This window comes from Brachycentrus maculatus, unplaced genomic scaffold (assembly GCF_059751285.1).
Source record: "Brachycentrus maculatus isolate JH-2025_06_01 unplaced genomic scaffold, ASM5975128v1 h1tg000111l, whole genome shotgun sequence".
Taxonomy (NCBI): Eukaryota; Metazoa; Arthropoda; class Insecta; order Trichoptera; family Brachycentridae; genus Brachycentrus; species Brachycentrus maculatus.
Window position 1 is genome coordinate 110,164 of NW_028280864.1, and position 24,636 is coordinate 134,799.

General features: G+C 31.6%; 1 protein-coding gene across 1 annotated transcript in view; it reads right to left on the reverse strand.

The window, feature by feature from the left end:
• Positions 1-1,107: 1,107 nt before the first annotated feature.
• The window catches only part of LOC148310019 (uncharacterized), a 43,294-nt gene continuing 19,765 nt past the window's right edge, over positions 1,108-24,636 (reverse strand). Inside the window, exons 3-13 of the mRNA XM_088259151.1 lie at positions 13,021-13,171; positions 10,113-10,256; positions 9,051-9,219; positions 8,422-8,536; positions 6,996-7,112; positions 6,024-6,376; positions 5,342-5,459; positions 4,851-4,971; positions 4,263-4,442; positions 4,026-4,113; positions 1,108-2,964 (exon numbers count right to left, since the gene is read on the reverse strand). Of these exons, the coding sequence (XP_088115277.1) occupies positions 1,237-2,964; positions 4,026-4,113; positions 4,263-4,442; positions 4,851-4,971; positions 5,342-5,459; positions 6,024-6,376; positions 6,996-7,112; positions 8,422-8,536; positions 9,051-9,219; positions 10,113-10,256; positions 13,021-13,171 (3,284 nt within the window). The 3' untranslated portion in view covers positions 1,108-1,236. The remainder of the gene's footprint in view (positions 2,965-4,025; positions 4,114-4,262; positions 4,443-4,850; positions 4,972-5,341; positions 5,460-6,023; positions 6,377-6,995; positions 7,113-8,421; positions 8,537-9,050; positions 9,220-10,112; positions 10,257-13,020; positions 13,172-24,636) is intronic.

Genomic DNA, 24,636 nt, shown 5'->3' on the forward strand with positions numbered 1-24,636 from the left:
AAAATAGCAGCAGGCACCTCGGTGTTTGGAGCGCTACATGCAGTGCAGTCGAAGGATAACTGGAGAAGAGTCATTGCTTTGACAAGGGTCACAACCCTCAGTAATAATGAGTAGGGCCAAGAAGAATAATGGTTGTTTTACTTTTATATCCCACAGATGTCATATATATTTGTGTCTTTCTGTTTGGTTTTCAAAGAAAAGGTTTGGTTTTTTGGTTTTCAACAAAAGATCTCGGCAATATGTAAAAAATGAGAAGAGTCATACTAATTTTTTTTTCAAATGAATTGTTGCCTTACCATTGTTGTACTATTATTCTGTATACCTTTTGTAAAACTATAATAAGTTGTATTTTATTTGCGATGATTCGTATTGGCATCTTGCATTTTATGTTTTGGTTTATACATTGTTCTAGTAAAACTACAGAGCACCGTCAAAAATGTTTATTTGTTTCCATATGGAATGGGTTTTAAGATTACATTTATAAAAAAAATACAATGTAACAATCTCTTAAACATTTTTTTCACATAAAAATCTATAAATTTGTCTTTAAATCACAATTTTGCGGTAAAATCACAACATTCTTGCAAATTCTGTGCTTCGCAAATCGATATGTATAAAAGTAAACAAGATACATAAATTATTCTTGTGTCTTTCATATGATTGCCCTTTATACATTAAAAAATAAAATAACATTTCTTACTATCTATTATATATAAATATGTAGTCAGTTTATAACACTATCCTAAAAATATTTTTAGTATAATAAATAAACTTTCTGTGTAAGTACTTACATTTAAAAAAATCGAAAATAAATCAGACTATTTACAGTTATGCGTACATTGATTCTGTTTTTTGATTCTGTTATATTGTTATATTATTACTCAATGAAATGTACACATCTGTCAGTTTATAATAGAAAAGAGGAAATTAAGATAAACAGTGGGCAAGTTTTCAAGTGAAAATTCCAATGCATCTTTCAGCAACTCATAACATAACCAAATGCTTGAATTTATAAATACTATACATACATACGTTATTACATTTTTTAGTCTATTTGCAATACTTATGGCTGAATGTATATAATATCGGAGTTGGGTGGTCTTTTTTTCCATGGTGACTCCGTTGAAAGTAATTTATTTTGACTGAGCGTATAAAAACTATACAAAATTACATTATGTGTGCAAACTGGGAATGAAATTAAATTAAATTGATATTGTATTTTTTACCTAATTTGATTCATTTTGATGGATATGATACAGGAATAAATTTTGGGGTTGGAGTTTTGGCATAGGGTTTTTTATAACGGTACGGAGAATCAGTTGTAGGTGGTTGGTATGTTGGAAGATCTATACGAATCTTATGATCCGTAGTTTTCTCTTCGTAATAGGTAGAAGCTGCTAAATCCAAATCATTTTTGGAACTTCTAGCCGCTTGATTGAGGTTTGCGGTTTGTTGATACACCGATTCAAACTGCATTAACTCTGGGAAAGATTGTGACTGTATTTTTCTATCATCTCTCGCATTGCTCGGGTAAACAATTATTATCTTTTCAGATGAATTTCCCTGTGACTGCAGCGTTATAGGACGCAAGGTAGTTGTGGTTGTGGCGGGAGATTTCACTATAGACTCATTGGGAATATTTTCCAACTGTTCGGTGTGTTGTGATGAACTCGGAGTGCTTGTAGATTGTATTCTAGCTTGCGAGCTACTCGTGTCTATACGGTCGCTTGTATTTGGTGGTCCCAGGTTTTGTATGATATCTATTTTTTGCTGCTGCGTTTTCAGTCCGGGCAATTCCAATTCTATTACACTTTCTTCAAGCGGAACGTACTTAGGTTTATTTTCTACTTTTTCTGTTGGTTCTAAATCTTTGCCGAAAAATAAAAACCTTGGCGTGTACGCTGACACAAGTGGTAGGAGAGTGTGTCTGGCATATTTCTCGGCTTTTTCTAAAAATGTAACGAGACGGCTCGGTAAAAACTGTACTGTAAAACTGTTCTCTTCGTTACTGCTCTGTTGTATCTCTTTCTTTTCTCTATTTTGCCATTGGAAAATACTAAATGTGTCGTCTACTATAGTTGTTGTTTGTACTTCTTTATCGTCGGTACTCTGACCTTCGTCAGTTCGACTGGAGTTATTGTCAGTATTTATCTGGCTCCAAATATTGGCGTTATCACTTTCTGGTGGCATTAAATTGTTAGATGGAGTCCAAACCGTTTTGTTGACTGAATTGTCACTTCTATCCGTAAGTTTGGTTACTCCGGGTGATGAGAATTCGTATGGTTTATGCGCTCTATTTGTTCTCCCATGTGGCGGGTGAGTTGATCCTGGGTTTGGTTTGCCAGTCGTCGATCCAAGAATGGGTTCTGTAATTTCCTTTTTAGCTTGGTTGATATTGTGCGAGCGTGAATTCTTGGTGGCGGGTGTTTTGAGTATTGGTTCCACTATTTCGGTATAGTTCTCTAGCACATTTGTTACTTTACTCTCGAAGAATGGAAAGCCCGAATATTTTTTATTGATACTTCCAAAAGCTCTTCCACTTTCTCTCTCGGTCTGTGCATTATCCAGGGAATTGGCTAACAGAGGCTGCCACGGTAAGTTCAGTATATCTGCCGCATCTATTAGTGAAAGAAGGGGGTCTGTTGTTTTATTTTCAACATCTATCCTGAAATGTTTTCCCATCGGTATGATTTTCGGCTTTCCGTTTTCAATTTCAGCGCTGGGGAAATCTCTCCCTAGAATACTTTTCAATTTCCCATTTAAATTAGCCATGAAGATATCTTCCCTTTTAATGGAGGCACTCGCTAAAGTAGAATCGTCAGATGGCTGTTCAATAATTTCATCGCCTATTTGGACAACTTGTGTCGGTATAAATGATTGTTTAGTCAGTGCATTAGAGTCATCTGCATTTTTTTCCTCGCTTTCGGTTTCATTTGGTATTATTTCTCTTTGGTCATCTGCAATCTGATTTGAAAAATACATCAAAATTAATATATATTGTATACTGGATACTGGATTAAAAATTGGATACTGGATCACTCGTAATAATAATTTATGTTCAAAGCTCTCAAAATGAAAATCACCAATTAAAATTAATTAACATTTGACAAAAAATTCAGAAAATATATTTTTATTATTAGGTTTTACAAATTTGTAGTGCAATGTGTATTCACTCAATGTAAAAAAGTGCATAGTGTAAATATCCACCAGAACACAAAAACTGTAAATTAAACACAAAAAACTCAGTGATAGTATTTTAAATTAGTACCTTTCACTTACTACCTTCTCGGCCAAATATAAACTTGGGTAATGAAGGAAATATTTCCCTATTCGTTAAAACTTTTTCTGGTTTGACGGTTCGCTTCTTACATAAATTTCAAAACAATATATATTAATTAGTTGACAATCTAATCCCTTTAACGTGATCTTTAATCAAAGGTAAAAATAATTTTTAACACTTTTTCTGATCAAAAACATTTATCCACCAATGCAAAGTACTGTTTTGGATTTTTAAACGTTAATTTTATTCTTATTGAATATAAAACATATTTTTGATGTGAGTTTGAGATGTATTTAAAAGAAGTAAAACATCGCTTATAATAATATGTAAGTCATCTACATGTACAATTATTTTATTTTTTGTTAATTTATACTCTGAATTACATAAGAGTGTTTTGCGTCATTACTAGAAGTTGAACAGTATTCTCTTTGATAAACATTGAGCACTCATGTGGCAAACATTTCTACAATTTTGGTGTCTAATGTAATTTTAAGATCATACTTTCATATTTCATACAAATATATGTAAAATATTCAAAAGAATGTGGTATAAAGCTTACAATTTTCTAAATAGTGTCCAAAATAAATTCCACCGTTACTGTAATTATGTTTTAAGATTTAGTAATTGTATGTTTATACATACATCAAACAAATGGTTGAATGGAAAGCCAGATTTATATGGCAAGTGGAAGCTGGGCATTTTTAAAAGGTTTGTTATAAAAATTATTTTGAATGTAATAAAATACCTTTGGATGGTTACAATCTCCTGGGTAGAGAGGTAATGTGACGGGAGCTCCCGAATTCAGAATTAAATCTCTTTTACAAATTGAAGAGCTAAAAAATAAGAGCATTTTTAAAAACAAATACGTATATAATTAAACTACTCATACAAAAGTATTATTCATTCAATATGTATGTTATAGAATGAACAGTTTTTTACTTGGAACTTATTTTATAAATTATTGTTTGTAGAGCGAACTTACGATTTTCCAAAGCTGTCGCTGAGTAAAATTTTATCAACTGTCCATCTGTTTAAACCAGAACTGATCCAACCCGAGTAGGCCTGGTATTGGAGTTGAACTTTGACTGGTATTCCAAGAGCCGGATGAGGAACTAACATTCGGGACAATATTCCTCCTCGTGTCAACTCTGAATCATCTTTTCTGCAAACGGCAAATGTAAATCAACAAAAGATATATTAAACGCTACCTTTGAGTTATTATTCAAAAAGTAGGTAAAAAACCTCGTTTTTTTTATTTTTTAAACACATTTCACAATAACAATAAACTCAGACTCGTTTATTACGAGGAAGATGGGACCGACTGAATTAGCTTGTTTTAACCGTTACTCGTAATATTCGAGAATAGGGATATTTTTAATGTATATAAATATCCCTATTCTCGAGACCATTCCATTTCATGTATAAAGACATGAAATGGAATGGTCTCAAAACACAAAAAGTCACAATTATTTCACGTTATTTGTAAAAAAAAAATGTCAAGAAATTATCAATACATAATGTTAAATGTCAAGTGATTTTTAACACATGATGGTCGTGTCGTTAGTTTTACCTTGTGAGTGGGAATGTTTCATTCAATCCAGAGTCTCCAACTAAAGTAAGTAGAATCCGCCCGTAGCTGACGACTGTTTGGTTGTTCTTTGAACTTTCTACCCTCACATAATACTGATGTGCTAAAATTATAACAGAGAAATCATTTTATTAAAAATTTATGCTTCCACTGTCGCAACGGCAGATTTTCTGAACATGTTCAGATAAAACTGAGGGTTAGTGTCAAAACTCGAGTGACCATTCCTCATCCCATAACTTGTCAGTTTAAAGAGCTCCTATTTCCAAATAAGAAAAATTTATAGCTAGTTAAAAAGCAATTGTAAACATATTTTAGTGGATTTAAAAAAAAAAAAAGCAAAAATCTCTTTCTAAAAGATTTACTAAGATGGACATTTTTATTCTAGGAACTAAAATATGTAAGCGCATAGCATCTTCTTTCCTATATAATTGTATGTTACACATCCAAGCATGAACATGTGTTTAAGTACTTACCACAAAATGGTTCTTCCTCTCTTGTCAGTAAATACATCTGCCCTCGTCCGTTGGCTCTGTCTGCATAGTATCCCATGTTTCCGCATCTTCTTCCACCATTACAACCGAAACACCGACCCTTGATACGATTAATATTTATAAATATATATATATATATATATATATATATATATATATATATATATATATATATATATATATATATATATATATATGTATATATATATATATATATATATATACATATTTATATATATATATATATATATATATATATATATATATATATATATAAATATATATATATATATATATATATATATATATACATTATTTTTTTTTTTTTAAAGTTAAAATATAATACAATGTATTAAAAATAAATATCAAATCACTTATTGAACTCTTTACTGTGCAACAGGTCTTTTTAGGTAAAACCTGAAGGTTTTTTCTATTTGAAAAATATTAAGTATTTAAAAAAAATAATTTAACAATACCTTTTCTTCAAAATGCAAAAACAACACTTTCTGCCCTGTACCAGGTAAATATTAAGTTAAAAATATGCCTCTTTTGCTGGGATAAAGTACATTTTCTGGGCATTCCGAAAACATGCACAACTGAAAATTGATGATTTTTGATTTATGACGTTCTTGAAAGGAGTGAGCGATATATGTAAAATACTTACTGCTAAAAACTCTTCGTATGTCTCGCAAGGAAAACTTGGAAAATGACATTTCGGTGAGACTGAATCAGTGAAGAATTTGTATGCCCTTCTGTGGTTACACAGAGATCTTCCCTCATTGGCCGAGGACCAGATGATATCTGTTACTGCCCCGACAAACAAGTTTGAGCATCCCGTCTGCATCCTGCCTCCGTTGGGATAGAAGTCTACGTGTCCCATAGGCTGCCAGGAACCCAGACCGCCCAGTATAAGATTCTCCCCATTTGAATGGATGACATCCACAAACATGGCATCGTTGCTGTCCAGCCTGGCTCTTGGATCTTGGGCCTCAAATAACGGACCGGCCGGATCAAGCCCTGAAAAATAAAATATAATAAGTAATACTAAATACAAATATCCGTTTTGACTTTGGGAGGATAAAAATAACATGTTATAATATAATAATACCAGATTATCTTGCATATTTTAACTATGCTCAAATCTGTGCACAAATACTGGAATTAACCTTAAATTTCTCAAAGGATCCAGTATCCAAACCTTACTTAACAAAAATTTAGATCTCAAAATATTGTCCATAAAAAACTAGTTTAATTTTATGTTTCCAAATTGGAAAAGAATCTCACATATATTAGTGAAGGTTTCAGCTCAATTACATAGTAGAAATTTCAACAGATAACGATAGACTCCCATTAAGTCTTTGTCACATAAAAATATTCAATCATGAATGGTGAAAGTTACGTAGCATGTAAAATTATCACTTAATGATAGGTCATAAGCCCACACTTATATTTTCATATCTTTATGTAATAAAGAAATTGTTTGTGTTCATCTATTTCTGGTTGGAAACATGTTAATGAATAATATTTTCATATTATGATCTGCTTTGTTTGAATTGAAAAAAGGGATATTTGAACACAATCAGTAAAACAAATCAATTTTTTTTACTTGTCATTTCATTGTGTCATTTTTTTATACCTGTTATCCGTGAAATATTCTTCAGTTGTGAACCAGCAAAGCCAGCTACGTGTGCTCCGAGGCTAAAACCAATTAGATGTACTTTGTCGAAACTTAAGTTTATATGGTCTGCTAGACCTGAAAAATTATAAACACAATTAAAATCACGTTTCCATTTTTCAATATGTCGCGTAATCCAGGATTATCTATTATTTTAGTCTTAGCTTCTGTTGTTGATTCAATTATATTTCAGTTTACCATGTACTTAATTATGAATGAAACTATTTGAACCTAGTACAACGTATTGGACCGATGCAGCGCTAACTTTATCACTTGGAAGGATATAGTTGACATATTTGAAGGAGCAATAGACGAAGGATATTACTGATATACGGAAAAGAAAATGGAGAAGGAATAACAAGTAGAAAAAAGAAAATAACAGCAATAACCAAGGCACCCGGGATTATATACCCGTACTCAAACTGTCATGTCAAACCCTTATCCGCACCCCAATGGTGCATAGGGCACTGCATCATGTAAATGCAGTGTCATATTGATCGTTAACACATGAAGGAAAGGTGATCAGCCCTCCGCTTCAGGTACTAGTCCAGAGTAATATTGAATAAACATTAGAGTGAAAAAATCACTTATATTTATTTGACCCTCCTGGGAATCGAACCCGGGACCTCCAGAACGGTAGCCGAGCGTGCTGACCATTACACCGTGGAGGCGGACTCAAACTAGCTTGTGTAATATGGACACTACTTATTTATGCCCTTGTAATATGGACACTGCTTATTTAGTCCCTTGAGGTAAAATTCCATAGTAAAATAACTTAAACTCCAAATATTGTTTTGTGTTTTTATTGTTGATTTTTTATAGCATTAAGAGTGTGATGTTAGAAAATAATCAGGAAATAGTTCAAAATAAGGCTGGTATATAAAAAAGTGATAATGTGATGAATATATTTTAAGACACAATTCTATATGATGTATTTCTGTTAAATATATTATTGAAAATATAGTATTACAGTACTTTAATATACTAATAGTAATACAGTACAGTAATGCAGTAGGTACTACAAATAATTTTAAAAACCTGGTTCCTATAAAAAAAAGATTCTTTAAATAGGGTTTAGAAATAAAATAGAGGGGATAACCAAGAGAAAAGTATATAATTAGCCGACGAATGAAGTGAATGAAGATACTTGTACGTTTACAAAAGGCTTCTTGTTAAATCAAGAAGGTGACTCTTGCGCCGAGGAGAATGCAAAATTCTTACATATAAAATTTGTTTATTTGTTTTCCAAAAATGAATATTGCTGCTTCTGTCTAAATAGACTAACTAGTTCTTATTTTTGAAGCTGCTTTATTAGTTTTCCACAATGTCGATAGTGGAGGTTCTACTGAACTTATTATAGATTGCTGTTTGTAAAGTAAATGCAAACCTTCCAACAACATAGCCAGCTGCTTCCCGACGAGTCTCGTGTTGGCTGCAGCTCGAACATAGTTAGGTACGATGGCTCCGTTCTCCCAATCCACGCAGATGACATTGCACTCCTCCTGTTATACATAATGATTATTTAAAAAAAGTTAGATAAATGTGTTTCACCGCATTCCCTTTATATCGAATACGATTGACATCTAAAGAATAAAAAATGATTTCCATTGAACAAATACCTTTTATCAAAAAATATTCATAAATTAATGAGTTTAACAAATTGTAGCTTTATTCTCCAACTAATCAACAGTGTAGTTGGTAGAAGATTGGGATACTGTGCTGAAAGTTCCGTATTTTATTTTGAGGGGTGAGGATTTACATTAATAATATCTATAATCAATTTTCACCTTTTTATATTTTTTTCTAAAGGAATAACCCACAAAACGTCTATTTTAGATGCTTGCCTGCAGGTAGGATAGTAAGGATATGGAAGGTAAATGTGAAAAATACATCACAAACACCCAGTCCCAGCCGAGCGTCTACCCAACTACGCCACGGCGCCTGCCTCTTTCGCATTCATGCATTTTCTCATACACAATAAAATTAAAGAAAATCATTGATTTGTTGTTTGATTACCACAGCCATGAGAGCAGATCTCATCTCGTATACCCAGACGTGGTCGCAGTTGGAGCCGAACCCGTGGACTATCACCTTGGTGGGGCTGGACGTATTGAAGGCGCGATCTGCCCACCGCCATGCTGCTGTTAGGTTTCCAAAAGGGACGTCCAGTAAGGGTATGTCGCCCCTATAATGATAAATTCGGATTTTCCGGGATCGTTAACATCAAAAACGGTTTAACCGGATTTTAAAAAATTCAAAAGTTTAGAATACACAGCAATAAAATAATAAGTGTTATGCAGTTTGCAAATAGCAACAAAACACAGCTATTTTGTTTTGTGAAAACATCAAACTTTTTAGTATTTTATTTAAGAAGTTAACTACGGCTCAGAAAAACAAACCATATGTTTCCAATATTCTCACTGCAATTATTTATGTAAGTTTTTGTGTGGACGTGTTGAATATTACTTTTTTCTTATCAATAATATGTTTTATAAATGATTTTTTTTTAAACAATATAATTATAACAATTATTAAACGTTTATTTATTTACTATTTCTTCAGGGAAGGTAGTACATACGTACGAATGAATAATGTATTGCAGTTTGATACTATTATCAATAATTATTTTTTTTTTCTTTCGGAATTTTTGTATCATAAATTGATTGCCGATTACACTACAATGCATAGTAGTGTGTCATACCATCAAAAAAGAAAAAAAAGGAAGTACCTCTTACTTGAATATTTTTTTTTTCTTCAATGAATGTATGTGAATATTCGAGCTTGCAAACTATAAGAGTAAAAATAATAATAATAATAAATCAATGTCATAACATATTGTTCTTTAAGTTTATATTTTAATGTCAAATGTACGGTAATTATTATTGTGTACACTCGTATTTTTAATGTGCTTACTTTATTATCTTTGAAAGTTAGTAATGTAAGTTATAAATTAGCATACTACATATAACAATGTGATATCATATTGCATATTATTATTGCACATCACTCGGATAAAGAAGAATCAATCAATTTCTCCGCACGAATGTAATAAAAATAAAATGCATCGTTAGTGTTTACCTGCTCTTAGTGGAGTACAAGAGAAATCTAGTGTTGATCTCTTGAGGTGAACTTGGAAGCATCTCCAAATACCCGAATGGACCAGAATCTTCGAAACATCCCAATTGATCGTAGCACACTCTGCTGCTGGGTGATCTTTTTATTCTAGAAAGAAAAAATCATTACAATAACCGCTAATAAAATCTAAACTACTCAGTAAGTGTTGTATAAGAAGGAAAAAAGTGAAATGGGGTGCCAAAAACCTGAGAGAATACAGCAGAATAATTTATTAATTCTTTCCCGCCGTCTTAAAAAATGGAGGACCTGTATATTGCTGAAAATGTGAAAACAGATTTGCAATAATTCTCCCCGTATTCCGCGATATTGAGTAGGTACTGAGGAAATCTGCTATCTCTCTAACCTTAATCCAACGGTTGTTCAACACCATTTGATGCACTTGAGCGATGTGATGATGGAGCAGAGTCCCCGTATACAGCGTTCAATTTGTCTTTCATTTGCGTAGGCGTGTTGCCTTTCAAAACAAATATTTGATGACTGCTCGATACTATTTTTTTTCCATTAAAAAAAACGCTCACGGCAACTGACTCAAACGACTGTCAAACAATAACAATAACCACAGACTTTTTTTTTTGATTTACCTAACGTCTAAGTGACTCTGAAATCTAGCTACGGCTTATGCAACACCGCTTATCATGACCCTACTCAGGCTTTTTTCATCAAGAATTCATTCATTTCATTCATTTTACTCAAGTTTCATAGCCTATGCCTACTCGTGAGTGGATTTGCTCTTTATGTTTAATGTTACTATAATTTCAACTAATTTATATACAATAACTGAACGTCCAAAATGACCAAAATTTTGGTGAGTGCCTTTGAACGCATGCGCAAACACATTCCCCAATTTTTATTGACAACTACTGGTATCTTCATGTTGAGGTCGGAAACATTTCGGACAGCCCTCGAATATGATTTACTTTTCATATATAAAACGACTATCCAAAAGCTATCTTTTTAACAGAATCGCATGCTTATATTTTCTAATAAAAAACTATGTACATTTGTACATATCTACTATTTACAAAAGTTATTAATTTTTATAGAAATTTAATTGATGTGAATAATATGCCGTCGAGAATATAAAGGTAAGGTATTGTGATGTATCTCATGATACGAATATTTTTCTTTAAAAAAAATCCCGTAAATGGTTTTTAGAAAAGTTGTGGAAAAACAAAAGCATTGTTATCGAGTTCATGAGAAAACAACTCAAACATAAGTAACTCCTTTATATACGTACCGTACCCAATAATTAATACACGTGTTGTTTTCCAACTTAATCGCATTTTCACCGATTAAACACAATGGTAATAGCCCAGTATTGTCATAAAAACTTTCGATTGATAATGCTGCTTCACGTGTCATAAACTCGCTAAAATTATTCTTGAATACAATTCATTGTATTCAATTATTTAAAAATTGTTTAAAGAAATGTGTCTTTATTAATTAACTCAAGCTAAATTAGCGTTGTGATAGGGACAGCAAAAAATATCCTTTAAACAAAAATAAAACTTTTTCATATTTTTTACTTTATTTACGTCTAGAAGTTATTATAAAATGGCTTACACAGTATAGAGTACAACGGAGTCATTAGTAATATGTCGAAACATATGAGCATTCTATACAGTATAATTGAAAATGAATGTACAATAGATAATTGAAAATGATGTACGGCAAGATATATAAATGTAGCGTATTATTTATGGTATACTTCATACATACAAATTCCTAGCATTACAGATAGGTACACTCTTCACAGATGTGTGTTATATCAAATAACTTGTTTGGTAAGGGAATATGGATGTCTGGGTATCTATAGGGACTTACGATCTCTCATCGGTTGGTTTGAGTGATCACGTTTAGCACTGTGTAACATTCGCCATTCTGCCCATGGTTGAACATCCGTATATAAGGTCTATATTATACCTCACAAGGAAAAAAACTCATTCCAGAGATCAAAACGCCATTTTTTTAATGTATGAATATAATTGAACTTTTGGAGCTACGAGAAATCTATTGCCAACAGCGTCTAAAATATGTTTTTATGCGCCAACATTTATTTCCTAAAAATAATAAAAGATCTACCCAAAGAATGAATAATTTATTAGAAATCCCTTTTTGTAAATCCAGACTCGCGCAAAGACACTCATTTTTCAAAGCTCCAAAACTGTTCAACTTATTCCACAAAGACTATTTGTTAGATGTTAATTACCTAAGTTTGTGTAGATTTAAAATTTTGCTTAGATTGTTCATTGAAGATACAGATTTAAGCTCCTTTTTCTTGTAGTACATGCTTGCTAACTTTTTACTTTTTACTTTTTCATATTTTTTATGTTTTTAAGTTTTTCAATTTATTTTTAAAAAAAAATGTTTTCTGAAAGTCAAGTATTTTTTATATTTTATATTAACACTATTATTCTAGTTCTACTTATAATACCTATACCCTTATACCCTTAACTATGACCTAAATTATATTGTATACCCACACACAGGCCATGCCTTTGTGGGATCTTTTTTTGTATTTATATTTTATTCATATTTTTTGTATTTGAATTTATGTCATGTAATGCAAAAGAATTTAAAATAAAGAAAAAAAATCCTCAGGCGTTAAATCCAGTATTTGTATACAAACATTTTGATACGATCAAAATATTGTTAAATTTAATTATGTTGTATGACATAGCCAGTGCCGGCTTTAACTTCCTTGGCGGCGTAGTGCAAACTTTTCAGAAGACCCTTAAAGGTCGTCCTTTCATCCCATCGAAATATTTGGATGCTCCAAATATATTTTTTGAATAAGCGTTAGTCGTTTAAATGTTTACCGAATCTTTGAATGGTAGGTGTAAGCGTTTACCTGGTGCGGTTATGTTTCTCGGTCCACTCCTTCATGGAGGAGATGACAGCGCGCAGGATCTCCGCGTCGCGCGCCTCGTCCGCCCCCTCCGCGGCCTCGTCCAGCGCCAGGGCTTGCAGCCCCATGCCGTCGCGCCATCCCGACTGAATCTCTATAACATTCATAAATTCAATGAAATCGTGTCGGGTTGTGGTCCCGTGGTTAGTGTTGCGGACTCTAGAGTCAGTATTTCTGGGTTTGAACCCACCATACCACAATTTGATACCTATTTTTAATTATGAGCCGCTCAGGCTCACAAAAATATTATGAAATTGAAGTATTTTTATAAATAATAAAAACACAAATATTTACAGCATATCCTAATGCATTTAGGCACTATTTAAAAAAAAAAAAAATAACGATAAGGAAAAAAACGATGTCAAATAATAGATTTTTTTTGACCTTTAAATATATCACTTATCAAAGTATATAATAAGTATTTTTCTCTTTATTTTGTTTTTTTTTTTTACAAATTGAATGACAAGATAATTATAGAAAAAAGGAAGAAAAGACAAAGGAACTCTACCGATAAATAATAATTACGTAATAAAAAAATATTAGAAATGAAAATATTTTAAAATATTTACTTATGTATTGTTTTGATAAGAAAAATCTTTAAAACAATTGTAGTGATAAATACGTTTGGTTCAAAGGCATCATTAAGTACCTAATTATTCTAACATATTTTTTTAAATATTAGATACTGTATATATGTATTATGTACTATGTTAAAGCATTAGCCGTTTAATAAATAAATAAATTCCAACGCGGCGAGAAAACAAGACATGAAGGATTTAAGTTGTATCTAATTCAAAATCAAACTTATCCAATGCTGATGATGACTAATCATTATTAAAAAAGTTTACAACGCATATTGATAATTAAAATTAGTAGGAAAAATTAAATCCTTAAACTTATAAAGAAATTGTAAACATCGTGCTATAATGTTTTAAAACTTGGAATGCGATTAAAAATGCCGCTAAAATGGTAATTTAATGTAAAAAAGCGTTAGACCTTGTAAATTACTAAGTTATAAAATAAATAATAATAATCTGGTTTAGATGGCAATATGTCTGGCTTACAACCTGCCATTGCCTGGTTTGAGTGATTAATTTATATATTGAGTGATATTCACCATTTACAATCTGATATCTGCAAAAATATTCTACAATATTTCATATAAGTACTCATATTATATTATATTACCGGTAATCATTCTAATAACATTGATTAATAATAATGGCCTATTCATGATCTACAAGATCACAGCCGTAAATTGAATGCGTTTAACGTTATTGACTTCCTTATAGAAAATGTTAAAATTTATATCGACCATGAATATTACCACGAGGAATGCATATGGCCTGGCTTCTGCTTAATGAACTTGCACCTAGGTAGAGAAATATAAAATTTTATTTATTCTAGTAGTGAATAAAAACCTTAATATTCTTTTCATCTTCTATTTATAAATTTAAAAAGCCCATTTGGAAAGGAATTTAATGTTCCAATTGTTTAAAGTCCAGGTGACTGTTACTGAAATGTAGTACAAATTTATGATTATACATAAGTTTAAAAAAACTTTTCACGTGTGTTAATATTAATATTCTTCTCTTCTTCTTCAAACCCTCATCCGCACCCGGTGGTGCATAGGGCACTGTATCATATAAATACAGTGTTATCTTGATCGTTCACACATGAAGGAAAGGTGATCAGTCCTCCCCTTGAAGTACCAGTCCTGGGTAATATTGAATAAATATTAGAGTGAAAAAATCACTTGTATTAATATAATTTATTTTATTTGCCGTTAGAGTCTAATTAAAGCAAAGGGGAAAGTAAACACATTTTAAGAAGTGAAATTAAAAAATACTGTTATATGTGCGTACATAACTCAAATAAAGGGTTGTAGATTGCAAAACCAAACAATAATTTAAATATCGTGGCCAAATATCTTTACAGATCTTTGCGTGTCCAAATACCTATTACATGTTATAACTGCTTTAGTAGGTGTACGACAGAGTAATTCATGTTTATTTTAAAAATTCATGGATATTTGTAAATAATTTGCTGTCGTTAAATGTGAATCGAGTTAAAACACACACATATATATATATATATATATATATATATATATATATATATATATATATATATATATATATATATATATATATATATATATATATATATATATATATATATATATATATATATATATATATATATATATATATAAATATATATATATATATATATATATATATATATATATATATATATATATATATATATATATATATATATAAATATATATATATATATATATATATATATATATATATATATATATATATATATATATATATATATATATATATATATATATATATATATATATATATATATATATATATATATATATATATTAAGTTTCCTTCGTTTTTCTCTGCTGTACAAAGCTCCCTAAAAGCTCTTTTGGTAATTAAGGAAGCTTTATTTACCTATTGTTAAACTTATTTTACTAACAAATACTTATTTATTGATTGTTTCGCTTAGCTAGAATTAAATGCCATAACTAGGCGAAACAATCGTCACAATATTAATTTTTATGTGTTTTTTATAAAATACAACTTGGTAGACTCAAAAAATTTGTGCTTGATTTAAAAATTAATTAATAAAACAAATACTAACATCATTAAATTTTGAAATCCTGCGAATACAATTAAAGTAACGTGTGGGCATAAAAAGTGGGTAAACTATGAATAATTCAACATTCAACGTAAGTAATTGTTATCAATATTTTTTTCTGAATGATTTGGAGTTAAAATATGCATTCGGAGACAATGCAAGGGATAATCGACTGTAGTTAGCATTAACTATGCATTGTTCGTGTAGATTCTCGTAGCTACATCACATTACTCAAGTATATTTCCATGTTTCTTAAGACAGCACTATTTTCCATTATTATATATATACTTGGAAACTATTTTACAAGTTTTTAACACACGCTTATCACGTTTTATAACCACCCAACCAGGAAGAGGTACGAATAACTAATTATGGATTACGAAACTGAGAGGAAAATGGTGTTTGCTCTGTAATGAAACTAATGACTCATTGACAAACAATAATGTATGTAAAGGGTCCGCCAAATAACATTTTTTTTTTGAAAATGGGGCGCAAAACATCGAGTGTAGCTTCGGCTGTGTGGCACGTAGCGCCGTCCTGTTGAAACCAAATGTTGCCAATATCCTCCTCTTCAATTTTTGTGAACAAAAATCCGTTCAACATGGCCCGATAACGATCGCCATTGACTAACGGCCACTCCTTGCTCATTTTCAAAGAAAAATGGCCCAATTATGCCTCTGGACCAAAATCCGCACCAAACAGTGACTCGTTTTGGGTGTACCGGCTTTTCAATGTATGCGTGCGGGTTTTCTGTGCCCCAAATACGACAATTTTGCTTGTTTACATACCCGCCAAGATCAAAATGAGCTTCATCCGAAAAGATGATTTTTTTGGCAAAATCGGCATCTTCTGTAAGTCGAATGTCGCAATATTTCCCAGCGTTGTTCAAGCGTATACACAACCATATTCGCTTAGCGGAAGGATAAAACTAATTATCTGTCAAATCAGACATGAGTTAAGTGTTACCATTCACGAAATAAGCACTAGTTAAAAAAAAAACTTTAGATGGCGGACCCTATATATTACTAATCGAGAGGAGAAACTTCAGTCGAAATTCTAATCGGAATAAAATAACCGTTTTAGCATTATCCTTATTTCCAAAATAAATCCCACGTTCAGCTGCATTTACATATGTATGTCAAACGGACATAAAAAGTATAATTTTATCAGGCTTACTCGGACATTACGGTGATAATGGAAGTTAATGAAATCAAACTACCTCTGCACACAGAATACATTGATGAGTAGAAATTATATAAGTACATATCTAACATCTGTAACACCTTACCCAGGTTGGTTTACCTAGATTGATTTTTAAAAAACACATGATAAACCTACGTATGTACATACTCGTAGATAGGTATTCTACATATAAATAAGTTTCCATTCATCCCAGTGTGTCAACCAACTTAAAGCCGTGCTAACCCAGATATCTCCTTAACAATGCATTCTTACATAAGTACGAATATTCTATACAGATAGAACCTACTCTTAGTGAATTGATGTTTCTAAATGAAACTGCTTCGAATTGAAGATAAAATAATAGTATTCATAACTACTCACGATAAGCTTTAGAATTATACATTTAACTGTGTTAAAATTAAAGTTTTTGTATGTTATGTTGTTAGTCTTTAATAATCACGTACCAAATTTATCTATTGATATGTTTTACAACAGTTTTGATGGTGGTTATACATTAAAAATAACATTTTTAGGTTTTTCAGATAAATGAAGGTTGTTTGTCATCCTGACCTACTTCTCTAAATAGTTGTCATATTTAAGTAATGCCCATTATATATCATTCGTAATCAGTTTAAATTTGAGTATTTTTGCTTTGTTTATTCTTAACGTTTGATAAAAGCGTACCACCTACTACAGTGGTTCATCATTTTTTTTCAAGCATGCGTTTTGCAGCTCATTTAACTGGTTTTTGAGAATCATAACAGAAAATAATTCTTAATATCTCTTACTTAAAAGTAATATTATTTTTCCATCGCTATCTTTTTTCCCGCATACACCGCTCTATTTGGGACCTTTGGGCAAATCCGCATTTATATATATATCACATTCTTATAATGAAAAGTTATTTCTTTCCCAAAATAAAAAATTGTCTCGTAATAGTGTTAACTTCGTGGAAAATCTTTCCCTACTTCCCACGGCACATAGTTATGCTACTTGTAGCAGAACAAAAAACAAAAAAAGTTTAGCATTCTCGCATGACGTCTCCGATTCGATTCCCGATTAGATCAAAATAATACCCAGCCAGCACAACATAACAGGCCGTGGCGTAGTAGGTAGACGCTCGGTTGTGAAACTGGCGTCGGGGGCTCGATTCGCGCCAATAACATATATACTCGCTTCAATACATATATTTCAATTTCATAATATTGTACTTAATTTAAAAACACAATTCATAAACTCTTAGAAAATGACTTTGCATTATTTTTGTTAATATATGTTGATTGTTAAAAAAATATATCTTATTAAAAGTTGCACTAAATACAAAGGATATATAATTAAAGCAATAAAACATTGACCATTTGCATTTTAATGCATTTGCATACATAATAATGTGACGATGTAACCGAGAATGAGGAGAATTAATATTGGTATTAACGTGCCTGCTATTACTGGATATTATCATTTTCCATTATGAATTATAGGATCTCAGATTGTGCAAATTTAAAATGCTTTTAAAATTGAAAATCAAATGATATAAAATTGTGCTCCTTTAATAAAAACTTTCTTTTTATCTTGAGTACAAAAAACCGGCACAGAGTTTTAAAGAAAATGTCGCTTCTAAGGTACTAAACAAGAAAATCCGGCACTGGCGTATATCATAATATGTTTATACTTATACCTACGTATTCGTATGTGTTGGAGGAGGTAAGAGAATTGAACTGGAGAAAGTCGGCGTTTAATAATGACAAACTACGTGTTGACAATCTAAGACCGAATTATTACAACATTACAAAAAATGAAATGACGAATATTACTCGGCCAGTCCAGAGGCTCTTAACTTTCCCTCCGACTTCACTATCCTTTTTTGAATCAACTTTCTTGCGAAAATATTGCAGCCGAAATGAAATCAATCGAGTAAAGGTTGATGACGTTTGAAAGTGAATTACAAGACCATTTCGAGATACTCGTAAAATTTGTTTTCTATTTTTAACGACCTTTCATTAATGTTATTTTATTTCAGGCGAGGGAAAGACATTAGTACCCGTACATATATTATGTATAGTAACAAAGTTTATTTATATATACATACAAGTAGCTTAATATGTCTATATATATATATATATACTTATGTGTATGTGTGTGTGTGTGTGTGTGTGTGTGTGTGTGTGTGTGTGTGTGTGTGTGTGTGTGTGTGTGTGTGTGTGTCTGTGTCTGTGTCTGTGTGTGCGTGTATGTGTATGTGTTATATAAATGTAGTAATACCTTGGATATAAGTCACTGTACTTTCGCCATATTATTATTGTTTTCCTTTTTAGTAACTGTTCTTTAAGAAAACAATAAAGATTGTGATCAATGGAAATAGGGTTAATTTAAATAGTGCGAGAAGATTTTTTAGTAATAACCTTAATTTGTTGAACTTTCTCCGAATCGGATTGTTTTGAACTCTATCTTCCGGTGAAGCGTGAGTACCTTATTTACATAAAACAGGTGTATTTTACAATGAATAACACCCACATATATTTGTTTTCAACTTTATTATTTAGGAAAAATAAGGCCTTTAATATTTTACTGTCTCAAATTATTAATTAATTTTTAGCTCTCCTATTCCTATGAATTGAGTAAAATATTCGTCTGTAAATCTTCTTTACGTTTTAATATTCATAAATAATTCATGTTTTTATGTACCCAAAACACTTTCCAAGATAAATAATATGTTAATGTATTGGTGATTTCATCTAAGCTATTTATAAGTAGGCTACCCGCCTCTACAATACGAACTAAGTAGGATGAGGCATGAAAAAAGAATTTTGAAATGAGTGATAATTTTCCATGTAGCCCATTTTAAGGTCACACACTATCTAGGAAAAGCCCTTATCGTTTCAAAATCACAGGCTACAAATTCGTATTTTTAGCATCAAATAATGAATTAAAATGTTAAAATACCCAGATTAAATAAAACTCACGTTTAATGGGTATGTAACGTGACATACTTAAAAATCCAATCATGAGAACTTGCTTTTTAAAATGCTTTTTTTTGGACTCAAATATGGTGACTGTCTGTAAATTGCGATAAATTGCACTTTTATTATCACAGTTATTCCAAAAACATTTGGAATTTCCAATAAATTATCAAGCTGAAATCATATTCATGCAGCATTTTCTTCTTTTTCGTTAGGTAGGTTCGATCGTTAGTTGTTTGACATTAAAATAATTTTCTTAAATTTTAAATATCCCTAATTTTAAAACATACTTATAACCCTTATCCGCACCCAATGGTGCATAGGGCACTGCATCGAATTGACGCAGTGTTTTCTTGATCATTACTAACATGAAGGCAAGGTGATCACTCTTGCGCTTCAGGAACCAGTCCAGGGTAATATTAAATAAATATTACAGTGTAAAATCATTAATAATTATTATCACCCCTCCTGGGAATCGAACCCGGGACCTCCAGCGCGGTAGCTTAACACGCTGATCATTACACCACGGAGGCGGACAGTTCAAAACATATGCCACATATAATTTTATTTATTTATTACTTGTCTAAGTAAAACAGCCGTCAAATTATGAATACTGTTCCAGAATAACTCCGCGACGATCGAGGACGGATCAAGGTGGAGCGGATAGCACATCCCGTCCTATACTCCTCTGTTCCTGATCCCACCCGTATCTAGTGCTGTTCGTTCCATTTTTGGTAAAGCATGAATTATAATTAATATTATCGATATAGATATTTTGACTCGCAATGGCACAGCGCTAGCCGATTTCTTTCCGTGCGTCGATAAGTTTTTCTCGTGATTTTTTTAACGTAAAATTCGAGCAATAGAGAATCATTTTTATTGCTATATTACCTTAACTGTGGTGTATATCGTCATATTAATTTATTTTATGTTTTCAATTTCGTTGTCACGTAACATTATCATGGTTCTGCTACTGAACGAGTTGTTCGACGGGGCGCATTAAACTTTCTCAATCCAAGGCCACTCACTACATTAAACGTTATATTTTATATAATATTATAGGTCTGCGTACAGAATGGTATTCACATGAATTAGGTAAAAACATCAAAATTACAGTAATTTCCAATTCCTATTCGTTTGAATGGGGATAGTTTTCGTTCGCATCGCAAACATTCATATTTTACACCCACGAATTTTCTTATAAAAATAATTTTACGATTAAGGAGAATTAATAAATGGTTTCAAAAGCCAACCAAAATGTCATTTGCGAAGTATCACGATCCTCAAAATATTTACATTCAGCAATATTAGGAATGCCTGAAATGAACTACATTATATGTGATTAAAATAGTCACCCGCCCACAAAGCCTTCAGTGAAATACACAAAACAGAATTATCAATTTTCAGTTTTAATGCGCTAGTTCTTTTAACATAACTTTATGCTCTTATTTTTTAATTTACTAAAATTGTCACTTGATGTGCCTATTACGTGTGGTTTTGGCCATTTTACAATAAAATTACATAATATTATGCAACGATTATTAAGTTAATAAATTATTAACTAAATCAGTTCATTTCACTTTAAATGTTCAAGCAAGTAAATAATGATTTTATTTATTTATGAGATTGAGATATTGATAAAATATTTAATTTTAAGAAACTTGAATGGTGGATAGTCTCGTAAATTCAAATGTACATTAGAGAGGATAATACACTTGAGTGTTAGTTGGGAGTCATGTTTGCATTCTCCAAACAAGAGTATTGCACACATTTCCATCGGTCCCTCGATCTCCTCTTTTCATTATGAAATACTTCTTGAGTGGCATTTCATCATGACATACAACTTTTTCGTTTCACGTTTTTGAGAACGTCAGTATTTGCTAAGAGCTCCGTTAATTTTAAAAAATAGCCTGGTTTTTAGTGACTTTGTGTCATTTTTTGTCGAGATGTGTAATCTCTTAATATACGACGGCTGATGAAATGAATTAACCGTAAAAAAAAAACACTTAAAGTTTTTTTATATTGATCGATTTTCTGGGGTCGCATTTAGGTACCTACACATAAAAAAATACATAATTTGTTATTTTATAACTTTTGGCGTTTTCCTTTCTAAATAAACTATTGTATTTTGACCCTTTATCACAGGTCACCATATAAAATCAATATGGTGATCAGTCCTGCTATTCAGTTCCTCGGATGAGTGAAGTGTTTCCAAAATGTATACAGATTTTGAAAAAGAAATAATTCAGGGTGAATGACATTATGGTACAAATATGAAAATGGGGATGGGGGAGGAAAGCATTATTATTTAAGAAGAGGAAAAAGAGAATAGGGCATTCGGGTTAGTATAAGTATATTCGTTCTAATATCCAGCTTGTGTAAGTTGGATAAACTACAGCTAACGGCGAGATTTGAAATACTGAAAAATACCCCTACTAAATCTTCATTTACCAACTATATTCAGATTACTAGTTTTTAGGTATTTAAATTAAAGTGAACTACATTTACGAAGTTATTTGATTTCAGTTCAAATAGAGCACAATATTACACACAGATGTTCTGTACACAAAAGCTAATACAAATCTATTCAAGCCTATCTTAAACCGGATTATTAACGGTGATACTATTTTCCCAACCCGAATAACACGACAGGCTATGGTATTATTTCTTTAAAAAGCGGGTCATCAGAATTAAACTCCAGTTTTACGAAATGCGATGGATTTAAATTTAAACACATTATCTATTTCCGTGCTTCTCAATTTCTGCAATCAATCAGACAACTGTACTTGAGCAATCCGTTTCAAAATAAATACTTTGCAAAAAACGCAATTTTTTCCAAGTCGAATGTTGCTCCATTTTTGAAAGCACGATGGAGAAAAAAGTTGATCTATGTTAGTCAAAATTATATAAACGACAGTTGCTAATAAATTCGATATGCAAAATGACTTCATTAAAGGAAAGCGACTTGAACATTTCTATAATTCTATATTTACTCACAAACAAACAAAAAAATATTCCGTTAATGTTTAGAAATTTTGTAAGAACACAAGTGTTTTTAGTACTCGAGTCACGTTCGTATGGAAGAAAAATATTATACGATGTTTGAAAATGGTGCGGATTTTAAGAAACAGTACTGTTTCTTAAAATCTATTGTAACGTGTCGATATGAATAAAATTATATTTTTAAGAAGTTTCTTTTATTTGCATTTCGTATAAAAAATAAAGCTTTTTATAATAGCGATAGATATGGATGAGGTAGTAGAGAATAGGAGTCGAATTAATGACCTCTGACTTGGAGTCATGACATTACCACAGGGATACATGTTTTAATATTACCTAAAATGTATGATATACTTACCTATTTAATTTGTAATTTTATATGCAAGCGCTCTGTGCAGTTGCGTATGTACCAGTTTTTATAGTCTATTTCTTAAGCAGTGTATTGATTTTGTAAATTTTAGGATACTACATTTTTTTCCACTAATGACAGGTTTTTTTTTATTACATAAAAGTAAATAGAGGCTAATGTGAAAATTGCATAAGAACACATTTAATATTTTGAAATGAAAGCTTTGCGTAACAAATCATATACCTGACATCATATCGCAATTGATTTCATTTATTTTATTTTAAATTATAATTTTATAAAAAATAGAGATATTGTCGCTACACAAAACGGTTATGGTTACGTTTGTATTCTATTTTAGCATTTGGAGTAAAAAGCGATGGCAATTTAGTGAAGAAAATTATTATTTTGAATAAGTAAGGATGGGATACAGGGGTTTAAGATCCGGTTAATCTACCTTCTTTAAACATATTCGGTAAAAAAAAATATTGAACGTTGTGACTTACTAACAAAAATTGACGAAAACCGAAATATATATAACATTCTGAGGTTTGAGGTGAAAGAAATTTAGGTACTTGCTTACCAAAAAAAGAGCGAGTACCATTATAACCGTCACCTTGATATTCTAAGTACACCTCGAAGTCAATTACGAGAACAATTATTCGGTAGTAACTCCGCCCTCATTAAGTAACTGGGGTAACAGAGTGATGTAGGACATAATGCACAAGTTAGTCATCTTATAGTAAAACCACATCCGTTAAAAGAACCGCAAGTTTAAATTTGTGCCGAAAACGTGAGCGGTCATTAACCGGAGGAAGTGAATTCGAAGCAACACACGGTCACATCCTACTCTTCAAATCAATTATATAATTACTCTTCATTACCAACAGGGCTGGACTTAAGCACGAAAAGGAATCGAGGTTTTATACAAATATGTATGAACACATTTACTAATTTTTCTTCTTTATCAGTCGTTTCTACTGGGGGAAGCAGGCCTCTTCTAATGACGTACAAACTTCTCTAGTTTAGGCTTTTTCGACCCATTTATTACCCGCGATGGAGACAATATCATCGGCCCATCTTTTTAAGAGTATTCCTCTTCATGTCTCCACTGCAGAACTCTGGATGCCTATCTGTCCGTTCCTTATCAAGCGACATGACCCGCCCATTGCTATTTTAACTAGGCAACACGGTCTATTACATCGATAACCTTTGTCCGGCGTCTGATTTCTTAGTTTCTAATTTTATTTCTCAGACTAAATAAAGCCTAGGATTTTTCTCTCCATAGACCGCTGTGCACATCTCAATTTACGTATGGTCCCTACTGTCGAGGCAATAGTTTCCAGACCATAAGTAAGCACAGGGATGATACACGAGAACAAATATACATGTTAATGTTATTGC